The 22,338-nt window shown below is 35.0% G+C and overlaps 2 protein-coding genes across 3 annotated transcripts; both read left to right on the top strand.

Moving 5' to 3' along the window:
• Positions 1-2,527: 2,527 nt before the first annotated feature.
• Positions 2,528-7,342, top strand: LOC113697445 (probable LRR receptor-like serine/threonine-protein kinase At4g37250). The gene is made up of 2 exons (XM_027217060.2): positions 2,528-4,239; positions 6,560-7,342. The coding sequence occupies exons 1-2, from the start codon at positions 2,811-2,813 to the stop codon at positions 7,189-7,191; spliced, it is 2,061 nt and encodes a 686-aa protein (XP_027072861.1). The 5' UTR covers positions 2,528-2,810; the 3' UTR covers positions 7,192-7,342.
• A 10,672-nt stretch (positions 7,343-18,014) lies between these two features.
• LOC113695486 (transcription factor bHLH130-like) lies at positions 18,015-20,985 on the top strand. Of its 2 annotated transcripts, XM_027214605.2 has the most exons (6): positions 18,017-18,880; positions 19,413-19,750; positions 19,835-20,002; positions 20,240-20,305; positions 20,389-20,457; positions 20,563-20,985. In XM_027214605.2, exons 1-6 carry the CDS (start codon positions 18,328-18,330, stop codon positions 20,632-20,634), a joined length of 1,266 nt encoding a protein of 421 aa, XP_027070406.1. In that variant the 5' UTR covers positions 18,017-18,327; the 3' UTR covers positions 20,635-20,985. The 2 variants fall into 2 exon arrangements, with proteins under 2 accessions (XP_071911504.1, XP_027070406.1); XM_072055403.1 differs by lacking the exon at positions 20,389-20,457 and having other exon boundaries at positions 18,015-18,880.
• The last annotated feature ends 1,353 nt before the right edge of the window (positions 20,986-22,338 follow it).

The raw sequence follows: 22,338 nt of genomic DNA, 5'->3' as shown, positions 1-22,338 counted from the left end.
CAGTGCTGTTTTTGGACCCATGCGTCGCCATTAATGGTCGCGAGCCTTAAAATTGGTAAATGAAGAGGCCCTGCGGTTAAATGGACCAGGACCACAACCACTCATCATGGTCCACTGTCTGAGGCTTGTGCTGTTTCTGCAACCACTGAAAGAGAAACACAAGCCTTGTAGTTCTAATCTATAGATGACCTGTTTTAACCTGGATACTAAGGCCGTGTTTGGATTATAGTTTTTCAGAGAAAAATTTTTACGTTTTGTTCTGTGAATATATTTCTCAATCATTTTTACTTCACACAAATCAAATCGTTACAGTAAATTATTCTACAAAAACTCCTAAAAATAGCAATATAAATAGGTCTGAGGAAAGTCTATATAATTGGACAACAAAAATTCAACAGCCACTAATAAACTCTTTAACTCTTTACTTCCATTTTTTTAACCGAATGTATTATACTAATACAAATTTTTAGTTAATCAGTAACATCCACACTACTCTTATTCTAATATACATTAAAAGCAGGCCTATCTGCGTCAAGAAAGATCAAAAGAAGAGACTCACTTTTGAACAATTATTTGAATCCCACCTCTAAACTCACTTGTGAACAAATATTTGAATTCTTACGTGGTGTTTGGATTGTAATTTTTCAAATTGTCACGTTTTTTATAAATATATTTTTCAATCACATTTTTACTTCACATGTATCAAATCGTTATAGTATTTTTTTCTACAAAAAGTTTAGAAAAATGCAATCCAAACAAAGTATACTGCATCGTATGTTTTTTTTTGGCAGTTCTAATTTTAGTGCAAGGAAAATGTTTTTTTCCATATTTGTTTCTCTAGAGTTTTTGGGCTTGTTTCTCTTTTGTCCTTTGTCAAGATACAGAGTGAAACCAAACGCCGAGACAGTGGCGGAAGTAGTTTTTCAGAGAGAAAATGCTGCGTAATGATTCTAGTTGTCCTATTGGGTGGATTTTGCTTATGTTTGGCAGATTTACCGAAACACCCCTCTAAGTGGAAACCGGTGGTACTCTGAAAAAGAGAGGATCTGCATGTGTCTTGTCCTTTTACTTTGAATCATTTTCTGACAAACTTTATATGAAAGTGGCTTTAAGATATGATGTCTCTTATGGTAAATGACAAACTAGTTCTTGCAAGCATGCTTCCATATTCTTTTGTCTATTTTCAGTCAAAATAATTGATCTCCGTGCCACAACATGAGTTTGAAATTGCTCATGCTAAATAGAGAAAAAATTCAAAAAAAATGAAATTCAATCAATAGTAGTGCTAATTAGACTTGTAAGTTTACTAAGGAACTCCACTAGAAATTGTAGTAAGTGGTCATAATTATTAGTAGTGCTTAGAAGCTCGATTGTATTGTTATTTTTAGAAGTTTTTATAGAAAAATGTACTGTAACGAAAGGATATTAGAAAAATGTGTTTACGAAAAATATTAAAATTTACTGTTAAAAAAAAACAAACCAAACAAGCTGGTGTCGAAAAATATTTATGGTTACATAGAAAATTATCCTGCTAACAACTACGATTAACCAATCTAAGAAGTCTCATAAAAAGATGATTTATTGAAAAAATATATGGTACAACTATCTTAGAGAAAACCTTCTCAAATTGTTGAAATCTTTAAGCTATATCTTTTCTAAATTTTTGGAATTTTTTTATTTAGTTGGTTTTAAAAGTAAATTATTTTATCTGGTTCGTTTTGTGGGGACTTTTTTATTTTCAGAATTTGTTATTAAGCAAGGATTTTTCATTTTTTTGAGGACTAGATTAATTATTTGAAAAATGCCATTCACAAAGACCATTACTTAAATTTAGAGAGTAGTCACAAAAGAGGTGATCACTTTTAAATGCCATCGTCTCCTTTTTACAGGGAGTAATTTTACTATTGCATTTAACAGAAAGGGGGAACGATAGGGTGAGTTGTTGTAAATGAAAGGTGGAATCCTTCCACTTATTCTTAAAAAAAAAAAAAAAGGAAAAGCATTTAATTTTTTTTTTCAACTCATTGCAATAAACCTACACATATTCAAGTGGTCTGCCTGCTTTTATTCAGGTGCTTTTACTATTTTGTAGTTAAGTAAACATTTACACAGTATCTTGGTTCCACAAAAGGTGACTAGTAGTAAAAAGGTGTTTGAGATTCAAAGTTATATTAGCACTTATCTAATTTTTGTTTGAAACAAGAAAAGGTATTCTACATTTTAGTGTTGTTTGAATTGAAATATTTTTAACAAAAAAAATTTTACATTTTTATAAATATATTTTTAATGATTTTTTATTTTATATATATATATATATATATATATATATATATATATATATATATATCAAAATCGTGAGGTAGAGGATACATGTCTTCTAAAAAAAATTTCAAAAAATACGTAATTCAAATTGCACCCAGCTTCCTTTGGTAATTTGACTCAAAGTTCAAACCACGTTGTTCAAAGTTCAAACCACGTTCAAACAATGAATCAAATAAATCAAAGATACTCTCATACTACTCCTTTGCCATTCTCCATCCCAATGTAATCCTCATTGGTTATCTCAAATCCAGAGATCTGTCAACCAGAATAATTACATCCATAAAATAATCCATCAAACAACTCCCTAAGAATCCTACCAAACCGACATTAGCCATTAAAAAAAATTCAAACTTGTATAGCCACTTTATATTTAGTCCACCATTCATAGCTCCTCCTTGGGAAAAACAACCCCAGTACAGTTCAAATCAAACTCAAAACACCAGTCCTCTTCCTCACAAACAAACTTCTTCTGCAACTCGTGTTTGCAGATGCCATGCATGCATACTTGTTTGAAAGTGAAGATTGAAACTTTGCCATTATTATTCCGTAGACTCCAAACCATGAAGCTAATTAGTAGAAGTCTGCTGGTAATTGGCTTTAAGCTGGTTTATTTCTTCACATTTTCCATTTCTTTAACTTCTTCACTCAATTCAGATGGTATTTCACTCTTAGCTCTCAAAGCAGCCATAACCACAGATCCAAAACATGTTCTTTCCACCTGGAAAGAATCAGACTCCACCCCATGCAGGTGGGCTGGGATCACCTGTGATCAGACCCACCAAAATGTTGCCTCCATTTCCCTCTCCAACAAAGGCCTCACCGGCTACATTCCCTCTGAGCTTGGTGCACTGCCGTCACTTTCTTCCATCACTCTTTCCTTCAACAACTTCTCCAAAATTATCCCTCTTCACCTCTTCAATGCTACCTCACTGAGCTCGATTGACCTCTCCCATAACAACCTCTCTGGACCCCTGCCACACCAGATCATTTCCCTCAAGAACCTCACTCATCTTGATCTTTCCTCAAATCAGCTCAATGGGTCCCTCCCTGAGGCCTTAAGCAGCTTGACTAAGCTTTCAGGGACTTTAAATTTCTCATGCAACAGATTTTCCGGCGAGATTCCGGCGAGTTTTGGCCGGTTTCCGGTGATTCTGAGCTTGGACCTCCGGGAGAATAATCTGACTGGAAAGATACCTCAGGTGGGGTCATTGTTAAACCAGGGCCCCACTGCTTTTTCTGGGAATCCTTCCCTTTGTGGGTTTCCACTGGAGATTCCATGCAGTACTCAGCCTGAAGCTGCTGAAAATCCAAGAATTTTGCCGAACCCGGAAAAACCGAGTCTTTTATCAGATGGGGTAGTGGCGAAAGGGAAAACGAAAAGTGGGTCGATGGTGATTCCCTTAATTTCTGGAGTTTCAGTGGTGATTGGGGTGGTGTTTGTATCAATGTGGGTGTTCAGGAAAAGGTTGAATCTTGCGGAGGGTAAAACGGGAGGAGAAAAGTTCGAGAAAGAGAAGGAGATGGAGAGGGATATTGGTTTTGCAGGTGGTATTGAGGAGGGGCGAAAGGGTAAATTTGTGGAATTAGATGAAGGGCTTGGGTTGGAATTAGAGGATTTGTTAAGGGCATCTGCTTATGTGGTGGGGAAGAGCAGAAGTGGTATCGTATATAAGGTGGTCGGAGGGGGGAGTGCTGGGAGGAGAGCTGGTGTGGGTGGTTCTACTGTTGTTGCTGTGAGGAGGCTGAGTGATGGAGATGGTATATTGAAGTTCAAGGAATTTGAAGCTGAGATGGAAGCTATAGGGAGGGTTCAACATCCCAACATTGTGAGGTTGAGGGCTTACTATTATGCTAGTGATGAAAAATTGCTGGTTTCTGATTTCATCTGCAATGGAAGCTTGCACAATGCCCTTCATGGTAAACTTAGATTTTTAATTCGTTTTCAAATTTTTGGAATCCTTTATGTAATGCTACGTGATTGCTGACTATGTTACTATTTTAACTGATTAACTTGTTTGGCAGTTCTGCACATTACCTACCATGTATTGTCTATCTTGTAAAAATTTGTATCCACCATAAAGCCAAGGTTCACTACAAAATCCCTGCTTAGTGTATTGTGCAAAATCCCTGCTTAGTGGCAAAAGAAAAGTTAAATAAACCGATGTTAGGATGTGTACATGGCACAAACTAGTCTATCTTCTTTTAATTAGTTAATCAGATAATTAGATGTGTTGAGCTTGGAATGTGGAACAATGGTTGAGGATTTGATTAACAGTGAGCTCGCACGTCACATTGATTGGATACACAGAATTGCTGACAAGAGTGGTACAGTACACCAAAAATTGGTAGGAGAGATAAGTCATAAGTGACTGTTGGTGAAGACTGAAGGGGGAGCTAATTTGCTTAGGGATTTGGTTAGAAATGTTAGACATAGTTATACTCAGGTGTTAGCTGATTTCAGAAAATTTGCTTATGTGTTTTGCAAAATCATGAAATCATGCTTGTGTATTTTGTATGTCAAACAAAAATGAAGAATGTAGCTTAAAACTTGAGGATACTAATTATGTTACCAGACACTGGTGATTTGTATAACCATGAGTTTGTATCGTCGTCTCATTTTGTGGCGTTATTGACATGGCATCACGCATTTGGTGAACACACGAGTGATGGTCATCCTAGTATCCCACTGTTTTACTGGTGTTTTATAGAATGATTACTCTTCAAGTTCTAAACAGTTTCATATGTCCTAAATGCAAGTACGCCGTTGTTGAGGCATTATATGTTAAGTCAACTCTGATTTATTTTTATAAATTGTCAAGAAACATTCTATTGCGATCATGCATGCAAAATAAGATATGATCTACCGTCTTTAGAAAAAATTACCTTTCGGACAAGGTCATAGTGAAGATGATTGAAATACTACAAGGGACATACCAGAAAAACTAGTAGCTTTTGGATTGTGGTATGTGCGAATTCTAAGCTCTCTCTGACATAGTTTTCTTCCCATATTAAGATTCTTTAGCGTATTAAGTCATGACAACCTACCTCTGGGATCCAACAGCTTTGCGACTTTCCTTTCAATGTACACACGAGGAGTACACCACTCATTCCTAGTACCAACACCCTTCTTTTGCCATCAAAGAAAGGCAGCAGCATACATGACACCAATCTTTTGAGCACTAACTTCTGATCCATCTTGAAATTTTTCCAGTTTTCTTTTCACCATGCGGTTAGTATGCTGAATAGTTTGATTACGGAAAGCATTCGTGCAATTTTAATAAATGATTTTCTCCAACCAATTTGAAGCTGAGGCCTTCAAAGCTACTTGATTCACTAAATTGCATTTAACAGGGGAGAAAACTTTCAGGTGCTCTTAAAAGTGGACCTTCTAAGTTGCCAGCAAATGAAAGTTGAAGTCTTGCCTGTTTCAATCATTTGGATTGTAATTTAAATAAGAGCTAAGTTATTTTGTGACACATTTTTGTACCATTTGATCTGTTACAGTCATGATGTAGGTGATCTGCTCTTTTATTTTTTGTATGCATAAGGGTTGCGTTTTATTAGTAACACTTTAGCAATCTCTTTTCTTCTACCACCCTACTTCTTTAATTGTTTGATTTCTCTCCTCAATTTTCAAGCCTTCACAGTCTGTCTTATATTCACAAAAAGCAACCATAATTTTAATGCGTCTGGCATCACAAAGAGTTGATGGACGTGAACTCAAAATCTGATGTAGTGACGTATGTAAATTGATGAAATTTTACACATTTTCACTTTCTATTTCTGGAACTTGATGTTTATAGCTTTCTTCACTCAACAGTGGTTAGCTGCTTGAAATTTTAACACAAGTTAGCAACATGAGTTTGTTTTTCAAAAATGTTTTCTGGGTAAACAAAAGTTTTATCTTCTTAGAATCCTCCATATATATGCCTTCTCACTGGTCATTTGCCAAGTTTTTGTGTTGCCCCTTGTTTTATATTTCACTGCGTTCTTAGCAGAAATGTCTACAACTTGGAACTAACTATTAAAGTGTGCAAATAATTGAAGCATCTGTACATGATATAAGCTAATTGAGCAGATCTTCATATTGTGAGGACATCTCTCATTGCTTTCATTTCTCTAATCGCATTCAGGGTATGAGTGGTTGTCCTTTTTTCCTCACTGTTTCATGTAACTATTCTGGTTGCGTGGCACCAGCAACTAGTAAACTTAATTCTTTGTGCTTTTGATATTTCAGGAGGGCCTGCCAATTTGCTGCCACCATTGTCATGGGCAGCAAGATTAAGAATTGCTCATGGTGCAGCCAGGGGACTAATGTACATTCATGAATGCAGTCCTCGAAAATATGTTCACGGGAACATAAAATCCTCAAAAGTCCTTTTAGACGAAGATCTGCAGCCTTATCTCTCTGGTTTTGGTCTGACTCGTCTGTTATCGGGCACGACAAAATCCTTGAATGCTGCTTCCAGAAGGCAGAGCTCCAGCCAAATCACGGTGAGCCCAACAAGTTCAGCTCCCTCATCCGTCATGTACACAGCACCTGAAGCTCGAGTACTAGGCAGCAAGTTCACACAGAAATGCGATGTCTACTCCTTTGGAATTTTGCTTCTGGAGATTCTAACTGGTCAATTACCACATGGTGGGCTGGATGACGATGACAAGGGGCTCGAGAGCAATGTCAGGAAGGTGTTCCGCGAGGAACGGCCCTTGTCTGAGATTATAGACCCTGCTCTTCTCCATGAGGTTCATGCGAAAAAGCAAGTACTTGCAGCTTTTCATATTGCGCTCAATTGCACAGAACTAGATCCTGAACTTCGGCCCAGGATGAGAATGGTTTCCGATAGTCTTGATCGGATCAAGTTGTCATAAAGTCAAAAAAGGGACAGATTTTTGCTGTCATCTCAACTTTGTAGCTAGTGTATTGTTGCAATATCTCCTAGGATGTAGAATAGTTTTTAATTCCTTGTGAATATAACTGTGCCTCTTGGAAGTTTTTGCTCTTGAATTCTTTTTTCCGAAACGGAATAAACTCGCACACACACACAATTAGATTAGAAACACTCGGAAGTTACGTCCGTTAAATCTAAGCGGATCTCACGGAGAACTCACGTCCAGCCAATTGGTGACAGGACAAGATCCCCGTGGAACTGAAGTCCAGGTTGAAGAACCTACACACAAGCGATGTGGGACGGAAGTCCGGACACCCCCTATCCCCTCCCCCCGAGCACACCTTCGCCAAACATATATGTTTGCTCATTTTTTCGAAACGGAATAAACTCACACACACACACAATTAGATTAGAAACACTTGGAAATTACACACACATTTTTTGCTCTTGAATTCTGATAGGTAGGAAACTGGAGAGTGGTAGCTGTTTCTTGATAGGTTACCAGATCATGAGGCCAGACTAGGTGACACCCCAAATCCTGATTTGTCAAATTCCATTGTTATGGGGTCCGTGGCTTCGCATATTTATCTTTTTTTAGCCACCAGATTGGATACCATGGGATTGAGTCGTACAACTTGGTGCGGCAATTGCTAAAATCCCTTTTCAAGTAGTAGTCAAATTCATATGATCGGTATAATAGTCCCTGCCGGAAAGTAAAGGTACCAGTTTACTGCTAAGAATGGGTCTACCAAATCCAAATGCCACTACTATTCTACAGGCAATTAAAAATGTCCTTTCCCTACTCATACTGACAATTCCACCAAAATAATTGGTTTTGATCTAAAGGTATATCCAGGGGGCTCCGCCGAACTCCCCTCTGGATGACCATTAGCTAGAAATCAATTCCCTGCTGATTATCCTTGATCAGGATTCAGGGGTTTTAAGTAGTATTTTCTTGGTGGTTAATTGGTATGAAGTATTGCTCGGTGATCTGGCATTAAGCTAAAGCTGACAGGTTTGTCTAGGTTAGCGTTGGACAGTCTTAGGGTGTACTTAGGAATATGCATCTATTTACACAACTTATTCAGATACCTAGGTCCCAAACTTTTTTGGATTGTTTACGCTTTTCGGGAAATTTTTTTGTTTGGATAGGGTATTATTTGAAATATTATTTGAAATAATTACTGTAGCATTTTTTGTGATGTGATGTATGTGAGATAAAAAGGTGGTTGGGAATATAAAAAGGTGGGTTGAAAAATGTGTTTATGATGCAAGCAAAATATTATTTGGGATAAGTTTTGTATCCAAACACTCATATAAATTTTTTTATTTCAGATATATTAAATTGATACTGTATATTTTTCTAATAAAATTCTAAACAATAGCAATCCAAATGGGTTGCCCCATTTATTTATATATCCCCATCCTGACTAAAACACGCTTAATTATACTAGAAATTTGGCTGATTTTTTTTTTCATTTTACCCTCTATGGCCGATTATAATCATTTTAATTAAGAATGCAAATCTAAACACCGATGTGAAACAAGCAGTCGAAACATGTTAGACGCTGCAAGATTGTTCAAAGGTGATCAGCTGCGGTGAGAAGTCTAAAATGCATAACAACTTTAAATGGTCAATGGTAAATGCAAATCTACACACCAATGTAGAACAAACTGTCCAAACTTAATTGAGTATTGTAGGATTGTCCAAAGATGAGCTGGGTGAAAAGAAGTCTAAAATGTATAACAAACTTTAAATGGTCATAACTCAGTTCTTGAAATACGCCATAATGTGTTATTGTCCAAAGATGGCAAGATTATTGTTTGTCTTCTCCTCTTTGTTGCTTCACGTCCAACACCCTAACAGATTGAAGCATAATGTGTTATTAAGAATGGAAAATAACTATGGCATGAAAATATAGAAAAATGTTATTCGCACTTTCATTTTTGTTGATCATACTTCCATTGTCATTTTAATCATATAGTTTTTATTTATTACTAGTAACAGTTCACCTGCTTTGCATGTGATTGTAATATTTTAAAATATATTATTCTTCAAATACTAAAAATTTTTTATGAAATTTTGATCATCAACATCATAGTATAGTATTTTTATGTTATTTATTTTTTTAAGCTAGTTACTTTTAAAAATTTTATTAAATGAAAAGAGATAGAAAACATTCCAATGTAGTTGACATGTCCCTTAAGATTGAATTTGGAATCATGAAACAAACACTTTTTGATTTATAGTTTGAATTCTAATATATCAAATATTGATAATATCATGTTTTATCAAAATTATTGTATATTCATGATTCTATTATATTTAAACCACAATCATCACAATTTTTTATAAACGAAGAATATAATTAAGTTAGAAAAATAAACATACGTGTAATTTAAATTCTTCGTATTATGTTAATTCTATTTTTGTCAATAATGGAGTATAAATGATCCACCAGGTACATTTTTTTGGCTTGCACATTCTGACAATTAAAATTTTATAGATAGAGATAGTTGGAATTTTTCTATTTTCCTTTTCTTTTATTCATATTATTAGCAAAATATCCAATGCAAAGCAAAAGCAAAAAGTCTACAATATTTTTGGTTTTAGTATCAGTTTTTTTTATCATGGAATTGGAATGAGAATTGTGGCTAATTAACAATTTAATATTAATTTTTTGTATATTGCAGTGTTTTATTTTTTAATTTTCAACTTTTAATCCATAACCACTATTATTATTATCAATTATTGGAATGCACTAAATCTATCTAATTACAATTGTCACCATAAATGAAATGTACTTAATTTTAAATCTTTTCATTTCATAACCGTTTCCATTGTTCACTAATATTACAATACAATAAATATATGTAATCATTAGAAGAATAAGGGTATTTTGGACATCACAAAAAATAATTTGGATATCATTTTCATTTTATCATTCTTCATTTCATTTTAAATGTACTATTATTATAATTCTTATTTTATCATTGGAGACTGCTTCTGACTTGATGGATGGATTTGATTTGCTCAAACCAATGCAAATGAAGCATTACTATATTATTGTCAATAACAATTTTTGTCTTTCCCTAGATATCAATAATTTGGATGTTGTCTTTGGTATTATTTGAATTGCATTCTACCTTTTTAATTCATTTGCTATATACTTTATGTCATTTTATAATAGTTTTCAAAATTTTTCAATTTTTTTTATTTTGATCTGTTGCTATTAATGATAATAGTGGTTTGTATGGTACTTTTTCAGATTTCTTTTTTTTCCAATTTAATACTGCTATTTCAGTTATAAAAATGTCATCATTTTTTGTATATTGAAATTCCATCGGGTGCAACATGAAAAAATTCTTCATATTGGTAAAAAGTGCATAATTGTAAATACTCGTGATATTTGTAAGAAGATATACATATGAATAAGAGTTCTTTTCTCCTTGTATATTTCTCCATTTTCTAGAGAGTATCTATTTTTTGAAATTAATTTTTTTTTTTTTACAATCTGAACTACTTACTATTGAGAAATTTTTCATGCTTCAATTGAGAAATTTTGATACGTATAATAATTGGAGATGGAGTCGAAAGGCAAGTAAATAGTTTTTAAACAGCAATTTCTAATTATAATTACCAATACTATTAAGATGTAATCAATTGGAGTGTTTTATTTCTTTTAATTAGTGCCACATTAAAATGCAATAATTCTAATTAAAAGACATGAAGTTAATTTAGAAATAACAAAAACTAAAATAAAAAAGTGCTTACACTTTCAGTCCCTAATACCAAGATTTATACTTTTTATATAGTAATGATAATGATATTATATGATACTTAAAATAAATGGTGGGAGTGAAAAATAATAAAAAAGGAAGTGCAAATAAAATCTTTCAGAATATAACACCAACCTAAACTAAATATAATATGTATATCATTGGCCTACTCTGATCTCTATTTTAGCCTAAAAAACGGAATCCCCTTTGTCAATTGAAGCCTTAAAAAAATTTTCAAGTCCCGCGGGAGTGGAACAAGAGGAACAATCACATTAAATGAGGAGTAAATCTAGGTAGTAGATTGTTGCTATAAATGTACAGATACCCAAGAGGCAAGAAGACAAAAGAAATGACAATTGCTCAAGTCTTAAAAGGACCACAAAAAGAAAAAATACACTAGCAAATATTAGAGCGTATTAAAAAAGCTTTTTAAAAGTAGTTCTATTGCTTTTCTGGTCCCCAATTCCCATCTTTCTTACGGACACACCGAAAAAAAACAAAGTGGCTGCAGGAAATTCAGTGCGGAGCGCCTAATACTCTACTCTCCCAAGTCTTCTTAGCTTCACATATCCACATCACATGTACGTTGGATATACCTTCACGTATCCCTTCTGGTATATTACAGCCGACCTTTTAAATTTTCATTAGGTATAGAGATTTGAATCGCTGATCCGTAGTTAAGTCAGCATTTCATACTTTGCTTGGTGGCCAATTTACGGGGAGTTGGTTCTTAGCTTCAAATAGAAGTGGGGATGGCAACGGGATCCCCGCCCCCGCCCCATCCCCCGTCCTCGCCCCGCCCCGCTTCTCTGGCGGGTTTTCTTGCGGGGTTAATAAAAATTTATTATATAATTTTATTATGGTTAAATTTTAGCAAATAATCAAGTACTAAAATATCAACATATCATCAAATTATTATTCATTGTAATTTTACAATTGAAACTTATAAAAACAATCAAACAAAAATTATTTGAATACAATCCAACATGATGAAATAAATATAACTAAAGTAGTCAAGTTTTCACTTTTGGCACAAACACAATCACTAATTCATTATTGTGCTTGTGCTTTTTTTAAGAAAAAAATGTTATTGTATTAAGTGTAATTAGGGATTTAGTATAAATGTATTAGTAAATTTAGTATAACCAATTAATAATTTGTATTAGTACACATATATAATTATTAATATAATTAATAATATTAATTATATTATATACACTAATAGACATTATATAATACATATAACTAATAATATCATTATCATAAGTTTGTAACTAATTAAATTATATATATAATTATATACATATATATATTTTATATATTTATTTTTTTAAAGCGGGTGGTGTACCCCCGCCCCCACCCCGTTTCTAAGCGGGGGGAAAAAAATTTCCCCCGCCCCCGCCCCAACCCCCGCGCCAACCCCTTCCCGATTAGCCTCCCGCGGGTCACCCGCCCCCATTGCCATCCCTAAATAGAAGGTCAAATACTTTTTGACCTTTTCCGTTATTAGGCCTCTCAAATCGGGCCTAATAAGTCGAGATTTTATAGGTTCAAATTCAACTTATTTAATTTGTAACACTTTCGAATTTCGGGATATGAGATTCAAGTTAATAAATATGAAATTCATACTCAACTCATATAATATTCGAATTGTGAGCCTTATTCGAGATTAATCTAAACTCGCTTATTATTCAATCTTCTTAATATAATTGTTATAACTATTAAGTTGTAAAACTAATTTAACATTCACAAGACTACAATATTAAAACTAAATATGAACGAGTAATAGTTCTTAAAAAGTATATAAATCAAGAATTTTTTCAATAATATTTATATCTAATTCGTTCAAAGTACATAGAAAATAGTAATAAAATATGTGATCATAAGCTAATATATTTTCAAGTATTGAAACTTCTTCATAGCCTTGTGACTTGAATCTAAACATGCCAACACAAAAAGAAATCAATCAATATTATGCCAACACAAAAATTTACTCAACGATAAGAAAAAATTTACTCAACAAAAAATTTACTCAACGAAAATATTATATAATTGGATATAGAATTGATTAATTGTATATAATATAATACCAAAACATAAATATTATATATAATACCTATATATATATATAATTATATTACCAAAATATAAATATTATAAATATTACCTATATTATATTATATTAATATTATATATATATATATATATAGGACCATGCCTATATTGGATTTGAATCTAATAAAGCCCAAACTCGGCTCATATTTAATGTGAATGTGAGCCTAGTTTTGAAATCCAAGCTCAGCCCGACTCATTAATATTATTAGGCTCATCAAAGTTTTTATCGAGTCGAATGGATCTGGCTTGACTGGCCCGATCTTATTGACAGTCCTATCCGTTATGCATGTCGATCTCCAAATGAATGATTATGCGGCATAAGATCAGAAAACGAAAAATGCAGAAAGGAAAAAAAAGAAAGAGAGAAAGAGTGAGGAAGAAACTAGACAATTGACAAGCTTGGTTAGAGACAAGTTAGAACAAGGGCATTGAACCAAATGTTGCCTCACGTGTACTTGTTTCCCACCACACGAACACTGCACCACTTTTAATTAGGGATGTAGTACTAACATCGCTAGAGTAATGTGAATGCCTCTGTCTAGTATCTTTCACTACCAGCCCGTACTATTATTTTCCTTTTGCCATGCTGACGAATGGACTATTAATATTATCTGTATTTGTAATTCACTCCGACTTAATTCTGCAAGATTGTTTTGCAGGGACCACTCCACACTAGAATTGAAGACTCAACCAAGAAAATATTTTAATAATTAAAAGTTCGATTAATTTTGACTTCGATCACCATCCACAAGCATAATTCACCTAATTGGGAATTTAAAATTATAATTTTTTTTAAAAAAAATGATCCGTCTTTATCGATTGAATTAATACAAGTTAAAGATTCAATAATTACGTAAAAATAAATCGCTAGGACGATTATTTTCCACATGTTGAAATCACATTCCCAAATAGAATATTTCAAGGTTAATAATGTACGAGTATTGTAATTGAAGTGTTGACAGGCTGAGGCCCTCCTACTCTCTACATCTTTGAAAGAGATCTTTTTGGCCTTTTGCAACTTTTTGCAAGTTACCCCAATCGACGGGTGCAGCCATGTCCGTGCACGCCCGGCTTCATCTCCTAATCATCATGCGTTTGACTGATGGCGCAGCCATGTTCCTCATGCTTCTATAATGCTAGTGCTGCATGTCTGCATGATATCGACTTTGTAAAGATCCAAAGGGGGGTAAAAACACTAGGATGCTGGGGAGATGTGCCATTGTTTGGATTGCGAGTTTCCCGCAAAAGAGATCAATCGACCCTTCTTTTAATCATCTTTTTATTTTAAAAAATTCGACAAATAATCTGTAAGTTAATAGACACGTATTAAATCTGAATAACGCGGCTCTCTTTTTTTTTTTTTTTTTGTGAGAATTATGTGTACCATATATAGGGGCTGTTTGAAACCTGAGTTTTTTGGAAATTTGTTTAAAACTTTACTGTAGTGCAATGTAGAAGTTTTTGAAAAAAATTTTGTAGAAGTTTTTGTAAGGTGAAAATTTTTTTTTTTCTCTTTCTCTTTCTCTTTCTTTTTCTTTCTTTCCTTTTTCTTTTCTTTCCTCTCCTCTTCTTCTTCTTCTTCCTTCCCCCTCCCCCTTCCCCATTACCTCTCCTCTGCCTCCCACCTCCAGCACCTTCGCCAGCACCACCTCTGTTCTTCTTTTCTTTTTTTTTTGCTTTTCTCCTCTCCCTCCTCCCTGTCCCTCCCCTGCCAACCCTTTCCTCCCCTCTCCCCCACCACCTCCAAACTTTTCTACCATTCCTTTCCTCTCTCCTCTGCCCGCCACCTCCCTAGGCTCGCTACCCCTCTCTCTCCCTCCCCCGTCACCCCCTCTGCCCACTCTCCCCCTTTCCTCCCCTCTTCCGTCTCCCTCTCCTCTCCCCTCTCCCTCGCACTCCGACACCCGAGGAAGGCAGGCAACTGTGCATTATTTTTTTTTTTTTTTGCTTTTTCTCTCCCTCCTCCGCCACCCTCCCCCTCTCTGCTCTACGATTTGGGACCAGACCACAACTAGATCGCAGCCCTCTCCCCTCCCCCTTTGAGATCTGGTCGCGCGACCAGATCGCACCTAGCAGGAGGGGAAGGGTGGCGGGGGAGGGAGAGAGGAAAAGGGGAGGGAGAGAGGAAAAGGGGAGGGGAGGAGAGGGGGTGAGGGTGAGAGACACAAAAATTTTTTGGGTGACCGGCGCCGGAATAGGTGACCGGCGCCGGGAGAGGTAGTGGCTGGTGTGGTGGGTTGGGTGGGGGAGGAAGAAAAGTTTTTGGGAAATTTTTTGTGTATAGATTTTTGAAGTGTGTAGATAAAAAATTTTGAAAAGTTTTTTGGGGTTCCTGTAGCAAAAGTTGTTAAAAAACTAGTAGCTAAAAAACTTGGTAAAAAACTAGGGTGCCAAATAGGCCCTAGTTCAACTAAGAAATGGAAGGTTGAATTGTGATATTCTTAATTTGAATATTAACAAATGCTTAAGAAGTTGCAAGCAAATACTTCCCAACTTGTGCATAATGAAGTTGCAAGTCGATTTGGATACCACATGTTTCTAGTCGAACAATTATCTTATTCGCCTAATATTTGTGCTTATCCACCGGGGAATCACTCAATCAATATAGATTCTATACTCAAGTACTCTCCTTATTCGCTTGTTTTTCTTCTCATCCTCCTGATCCAATTCTCGTCTGGAATTTGTCTACCAATTGGAACACTGACATATTATTTGATGATATGGTCCCTGACTACCTTAGTTAGCCTTTATCCTTCTTGATTTCATCTTCGAAAATGTCCTAACAAGTCAACTATGTATATGGGAATCTAAGCACAAATTCCTACATGAATCGATCCCATTCCTTGATCAAGAACTACTTGTTCGTTTATTTCTTGTTTCCTCTTTTACGGTCTATCTAAAACCATTTGTTCATTCCCCTCCAACAATATTTTTATTCTTTATGACAAGAAAGCTATAAATTTGAAAGAGGATTTCGAGGGCATGCGCCATAAGAATTGCACTTTGTAAGATTCCACATGTATGTGAAGAAAAAACGAATCTGAATATCAGAATCAGACATTCTCCCAGGATTAATTTAGAGGTGCAAGATTCTCCTCATTCTTAATTTGTTGGGGGCATTAGCCCCGAATAAACACACTTTCTAATCCACGTACGACAAAATTCAAGTACACCAATTACTGAAATTGCCTTCCATTGAACTGTCTTTTTGGACTGCAAAGTGGAAGAATTAATGCTAAATTACTAGTAATTGTCAGAAAAAAAGTATTGTAAAAGTATGGCGTATGCATGATGGACTTGGAATCTGGAGATAAGGTACCACGGGAATAACGAGGATAATGCAATCTCTTCTTGACTTTGTCTCCGCTCCTGTTAATTATTTAGGTTATGTCCCTCTATGAAAATTTTTGTTTGTCCATGAGCCATCTAATGATAAGTTTGTCAATTTGGTACTCTATGCATAAACAAACCCTTCAAAGACTAGATTTGTTAACTTTCACCATTAGAAAGTTTCTAATTGTTCCAACCTACCTCCATAATTTTTCAAGATTTTGTCAATGTGATCTTCTAGAGAAAAAGGTAACTTTGACACTAATATTAAATAAAGAAGAAAACAAGAATATCGTAGAAGAAAAAGTAGAATTAGTGTGTGTGTATGTGTGTATATATTTTCCTTTTCAAAGTTTTCAAAAAGAAAATTAGAAGAAAAAAATTTAACACAAAGGGCCGATCAATTCCACCTTCAGTTAAGTACGATTATGGGGTTTTTTTTTCCCACCCTATGCATGAGAATGGAAGATCGAAGAGGATTTACATCTAAATGTTGTTCTACAAAAAGGTTCTTAGTATAAATTTGATAGGGAAGGATTGAATTGGATGGTAAGATGGGAGGGATTGTAATTAAGATATTTTAGATTAAAATCCTCTCATTTACCAAAAAAAAAAAAGGTATAAGTTTGATATTCTTTTACACGCACTCTCACAACAACAATATGTCCATTCTTATGTGAATCAAATCTCAGAATAATTTTTGCCATACGTGATCATCTCATAAATGAGTAAGAGGTACATGAATATATCCATTTCATTGTGGCACGTGGCCTTTTACCTGTTAAAAAGTCACTTGAAATGGATATAGGTGTCAAAATGGTACTATTTATATATGCAAGGGACGAATTTCTATCATTTTAGAAGTGAAGGACTATAAACACACAAATGCAATATGCTAGAGGCTATTTGCATCATTTTCCTCTCGGATACTTTGAGTAACCTCCCTTGAAGTTTTTGACAATTTTATCCAATATTCTTGAAATTTTCAATATTACACTTGCCTCCCTCAACCCTATAATCATAATAACCTTACCACGTCAATATTTTTCATACAATTAAACAATATACTCCCAATCTTGTGCGTATAAATGCATTTTACACAATTAGACTTTAATGAAATAGAAACAAGATTCACTCATAGAATAACTAATTATGTTCTAAACACAATTTTAACATTACAAATTAATTTTGGCTTTAGTTGAAGCATTTGGAGATGAATAGGAAAAGATGGTTATGGAGGGGCTAATTGTGGTGATGGTCATGGAGATAGTGGTACTGATTTGGGATATGAGAATATGAAAGATTTAAAACGGTAGAAATGAGAATTGAAATGGGCTTATGATGTCTATGTTCCAAATTTTTAAAGATTTTGATGAAAAAGTAAAATGAACTTCACTATTTCATGAGGGCATGAAATTACTAAAAACCTTGGGGGAGTTTCTTGAAATTATCCCTTTTGCCTTTTTGGCAGGGATGCTTCACTTGGTTCATTGCCTCAAATATCAATAGAACAGAGTGAGGACACATGTACCTGCAGCTGGTGTCATTATCACTTCAAAATTGAGTCACTCCCTATTTTCCATTCTCTACTTAATAACAAAGGGCCCTCAAAGATCCCGCTTAATTAGCACACCTTCCCTCGTTCGCCGCCATTATCATCCTAACAGGCCTACACGCTCTCCTCTCTTTTCCCCTTTGAGGCCAAAAAGCCCCACAAAAGTGGCCAAAGATCTATGTATCTAAGCCTCTTCTGCACATACAAGTGATAAGGAAAAAGAACCAATATATCCTCAGTTGCTTCTACTACAAGACTGAACTTGAAAAACTGCTTAACAACGAAGCAGATTTCAAGAAAAAGACCCCAGAATTTTCTTGAAGAAACGCTAAAGGAATGTATGGCGATTCCCAAGCATTATCTTCTGACGACAGCTCTATATTTCACTCAAGCTGGAATGCTAAAGAAGCCTTATTTGCACAGAGCAGAGAGTTATTCATGGACTCTGTCTCTGCTAGTAGTACAAACTATAATAGTCTTGAGTTCAACAACCAATATACTAGTGCTAATCAAAATAGTTCTGGGCTACTAAGATTTAGGTCTGCTCCAAGTTCTCTGTTGGAGAGCTTAAGTGCTGATGATAAGATTGTGAAAAGCAGTGTTGAAAATCGAGGGTTGACCTCAAGATTCAATAGTTCTTGTGAAGCACAGAGCAATCAAGTCTCTCATAGTAGTAGTACTAATGGTTACACTCTGAAATCACAATTACCACCTCAGTATCCGCGGGCATCAAGAGGAACACTTGCTCAACTGGGCTCTGTAAATGGAGTGTATAGAGTTCCAGGTTCAATGGCAATGGATCATCAAAGGCAGCCCAAAATGAGTCCTACTCTTACTAGGCAAAATAGTTCACCTGCTGAATTGTTCTCACACCTCACTGCTCAATCTGGTAATGCTTATATGTTGAATTCTTGGATTTATCTGACATAAATGATTTGTTTAACAAAAAGTGTATGGATGTGAAATAAGTTCATGAGGCCTTTTCTGTGGGATTTATTGGCAATTCCAGCAGGCCTTTCTAGTTGTCCGTGTTTCAGTGTTTAGTTTGGATGATGTTTTCCCTTTTTCTTTGGCTTTTTCCTCTTCTTCAAGGAATTTTCATGAAATTTATCAAGCCCCCTTACTATTGTTTGCACCTAAAGATTGTACCTTGACACCAAAATCTCAAGTTAATGCTCATCAAAATATTGGTGAAAGATTGATCAATATCTATCACTCAGTTTCCTGATTAGTTATCAAATAAATGATGAGGGGAAACCAGGTTGAATAAAATGAAGTTGAAGGGGAAGGTGGCATATTGAGCTTCACCTCATGAAAATTACTACTGTGTGATCTCAGTGCTACTGTTTTCGTCTTGCTGCTTCTTAAAGAATTTTTGTACTCCTAAAGCAAGCTACTATAATTTTATCAGCAATATGCAGGCTATGCCACAATGAGAGGTGTTGGAAATTATAGACTGACAAATGGAGCTAGTGGAGATTTAAGTCCATCTTCAAATAGGTTCAAGGGACCGATGAGCTTCTCATCCGGGAGTCCGACGACGTTAGGGATGTTGTCTAGAATATCAGAAGTTGAGAACGAGACTGGTGGTGCTGACGGCTCTAATGATGACAAACTAGGAAATACCAATGGGGATACTCAATTGTATGGCTCTGGCTTCCGTTTTGGATCTTGGAACAATTCATCAAAATTCGCTGAGAACTTAACCGGCCTTAAGAGAGAAATTGACTATGATCAGAACTTATTTTCTGATAGTCAGGTAACAATTTCTGTTGTGTTGTGCATTGATTGTGATATTTCATCGATAGTTTTGATTTGTATTAGAACTTTTGCCTGCAACCAGGGTGGAGAGCCTAGAAATCGGCCTAATATTTTGTCCCACCACTTAAGTTTACCAAATACAGCTGAACTTGCTGCTATGGACAAGTTAATGCAATTCCAGGACACAGTTCCTTGCAAAATCCGTGCCAAACGAGGTTGTGCTACTCATCCACGAAGTATAGCAGAGAGGGTAATTTGTTCTCATATTTGATTTCGGTTTTGATCTTAACTTCACTTTCAAAAACTGTTTTTTTGGACTGTCTTGAACCTAATCCTGCAACAAAAGTTCTTTTTTTTTTTGGGTTCTTTTCAGTTATTCTTTAGTACGTGCCCCACAACCCACAAGACCACACAAGAAGTTTAACATACCTTTGATCGGATAATGTGATTAAAGCATGAATTAAAAAAAATACTACTGTTTTTTCAGGTAAGAAGAACCCGGATCAGTGAAAGGATGAGGAAATTGCAGGATCTTGTTCCAAACATGGACAAGGTAAGATTTTGTACGCCTCATCCAATAGTCTTCAAGCACTATTTGGTTGCAGAAATAAAAGTTGTGGTATATCTTGTTGGCAGCAAACCAACACAGCTGACATGTTAGATTTGGCTGTCGACTACATTAAAGATCTCCAAAAACAGTACAAGGTATCAAGGGATAGAACCTAGTATTATGCTAATATACTGTACTAAACCAAACATTCCTATTCATCAATGCTACACTTTAGAGACATCCATCTTATCTATCTGCAGACACTCAGCGATATTCGGGCAAATTGCAAATGCTCAGCCATGCAGAAGCCAGTTCCAGATCAAATGGTTTGATTGCTTCTGTACAGTAAAAAACACTACAAAGGGACTGGATGGAGAAGCAGTTCAATCAACTAATAATTTTCAATTTCTTTTGAAGCACCAAGGATAGGAGTATCAGATACTACTGTGATTTTCTAGTATTTTTCAATTCTAAGATTCAGATATATTGTAGACTAGTATAACCAAGGTTCCCTACAGCAAAGTTGGGTAAGAGAAAAAAAAAAGAAAAGTATAAATCAATTGTACAGGGCATGTGAAAGTTACAATCCTTGTTCAATGTAATAATCTTGTTTCTCATTAACAAATCTATGTGAAGATTCTTACTATGATTAAGCACCAGTATTATTCCTATGTTGGAGGTTAGATTCTTCTTCTTTTGTCTATGTTTAGGCCAACCAAGATATAGATGTTAGATTTCTTGTTGCTTGATTGCTGCAATGTTCAAATAAATATCTCTGGAATCCAAAGCCCACATGATTCGTTACGCTTCAACATCCTTTCTGGTGAATTTTGTGTCAGTTCCTCCTATAATGGGAACCTTATCTACTTCCCTATTCTGCCTCTGCTTATTTAAGTTGGCATCGTCACCCATAGAAAGATATTTTCTTTCTCAACGGTTCATCTGTATTTTTATCGCAGAAGAGGAAGAAATGGCTAGTTGTGCAGTCATGTGGGGTTTGGTTTCTGAGGAAGTTTCAAGAAAGCAGAATTTGGTCCACAGCAGTTAGTGTCTGCTGGAGTTGCAATGGACCGGGTTCTTCCACTTTTAGAGCGCGGAAATTAAATTAAAAAAAAAGTTCATATATATGCTTTGCTTTGTTTGGATTGCCATTTTCTTTTGAAAAATGTTTATGTTTTCTGTAGACACATTTTTCAATAAATTTTTTACCTCATATATATCGAATCATTACGGTATATTTTCTAACAAAAACTTCAGAAAATAACAATCCTCTGTTCCTTCCTTATTCTATTTATTTTTAGGTGAATGCCTATATGATTTACAACATCTTTGGGGCTTTAAGTAAAAAGGTACTACATTTTATGCATGTGTAGCACTTTTAAAAATCAAATAATTTATATTTGAAAGTCAATTAAAAATGTAATTATCATACATAAATTTCTTGCCTAATTCTTGAAAAATAGATATTTACACTTTAACCAAAATATTGATTTCTTTAATTGCCTTAAAAATTTAGTACGTTGAGAAAATATTTCTTGTTAGTGCCATCATGTTTGAGATTTTTTTTTTTTTTTTGTTAAAAATTTGAGAAAATGATTATGAGTTAAAATGTTATGTGGATGTTTAGATCATTTACTTTAGTGAAAACTTAGGGACAAAATGTATAAAATTTAATGTCAAGTGCCATAATTCGATTGGAAGCTTTTAAATGAGTATTGAATATGGTAATTACGTATTCTTGTATCAATATCCCTTCTTTTTAAGTGTACTGTCTTTCTACTTGGGACAACGATGGTACTCTTTCATTAACTTGTGCAAAGGGAACCTGTTGGTACAAGCTTTTGGCACTTCTATTGCATTACTTATTTACTTATAAGGATCGGCTTCATCAGTTGATTCTGTCTAATTTGGCTCAATTTTTTTAAAATAATTTTTGGCATAAACTTATACAACTTTGATATAATCATGAATTAGTTGTGTGAGTTGATCAAATATAAATTGTAAATTAATTGTACAAAAAGCAAATTATCCGGATG

This window comes from Coffea arabica, chromosome 6e (assembly GCF_036785885.1).
Source record: "Coffea arabica cultivar ET-39 chromosome 6e, Coffea Arabica ET-39 HiFi, whole genome shotgun sequence".
Classification (NCBI taxonomy): domain Eukaryota; kingdom Viridiplantae; phylum Streptophyta; class Magnoliopsida; order Gentianales; family Rubiaceae; genus Coffea; species Coffea arabica.
Note: the sequence above shows the minus strand (reverse complement) of the source record. Positions and strands in the feature narration are given on the sequence as shown.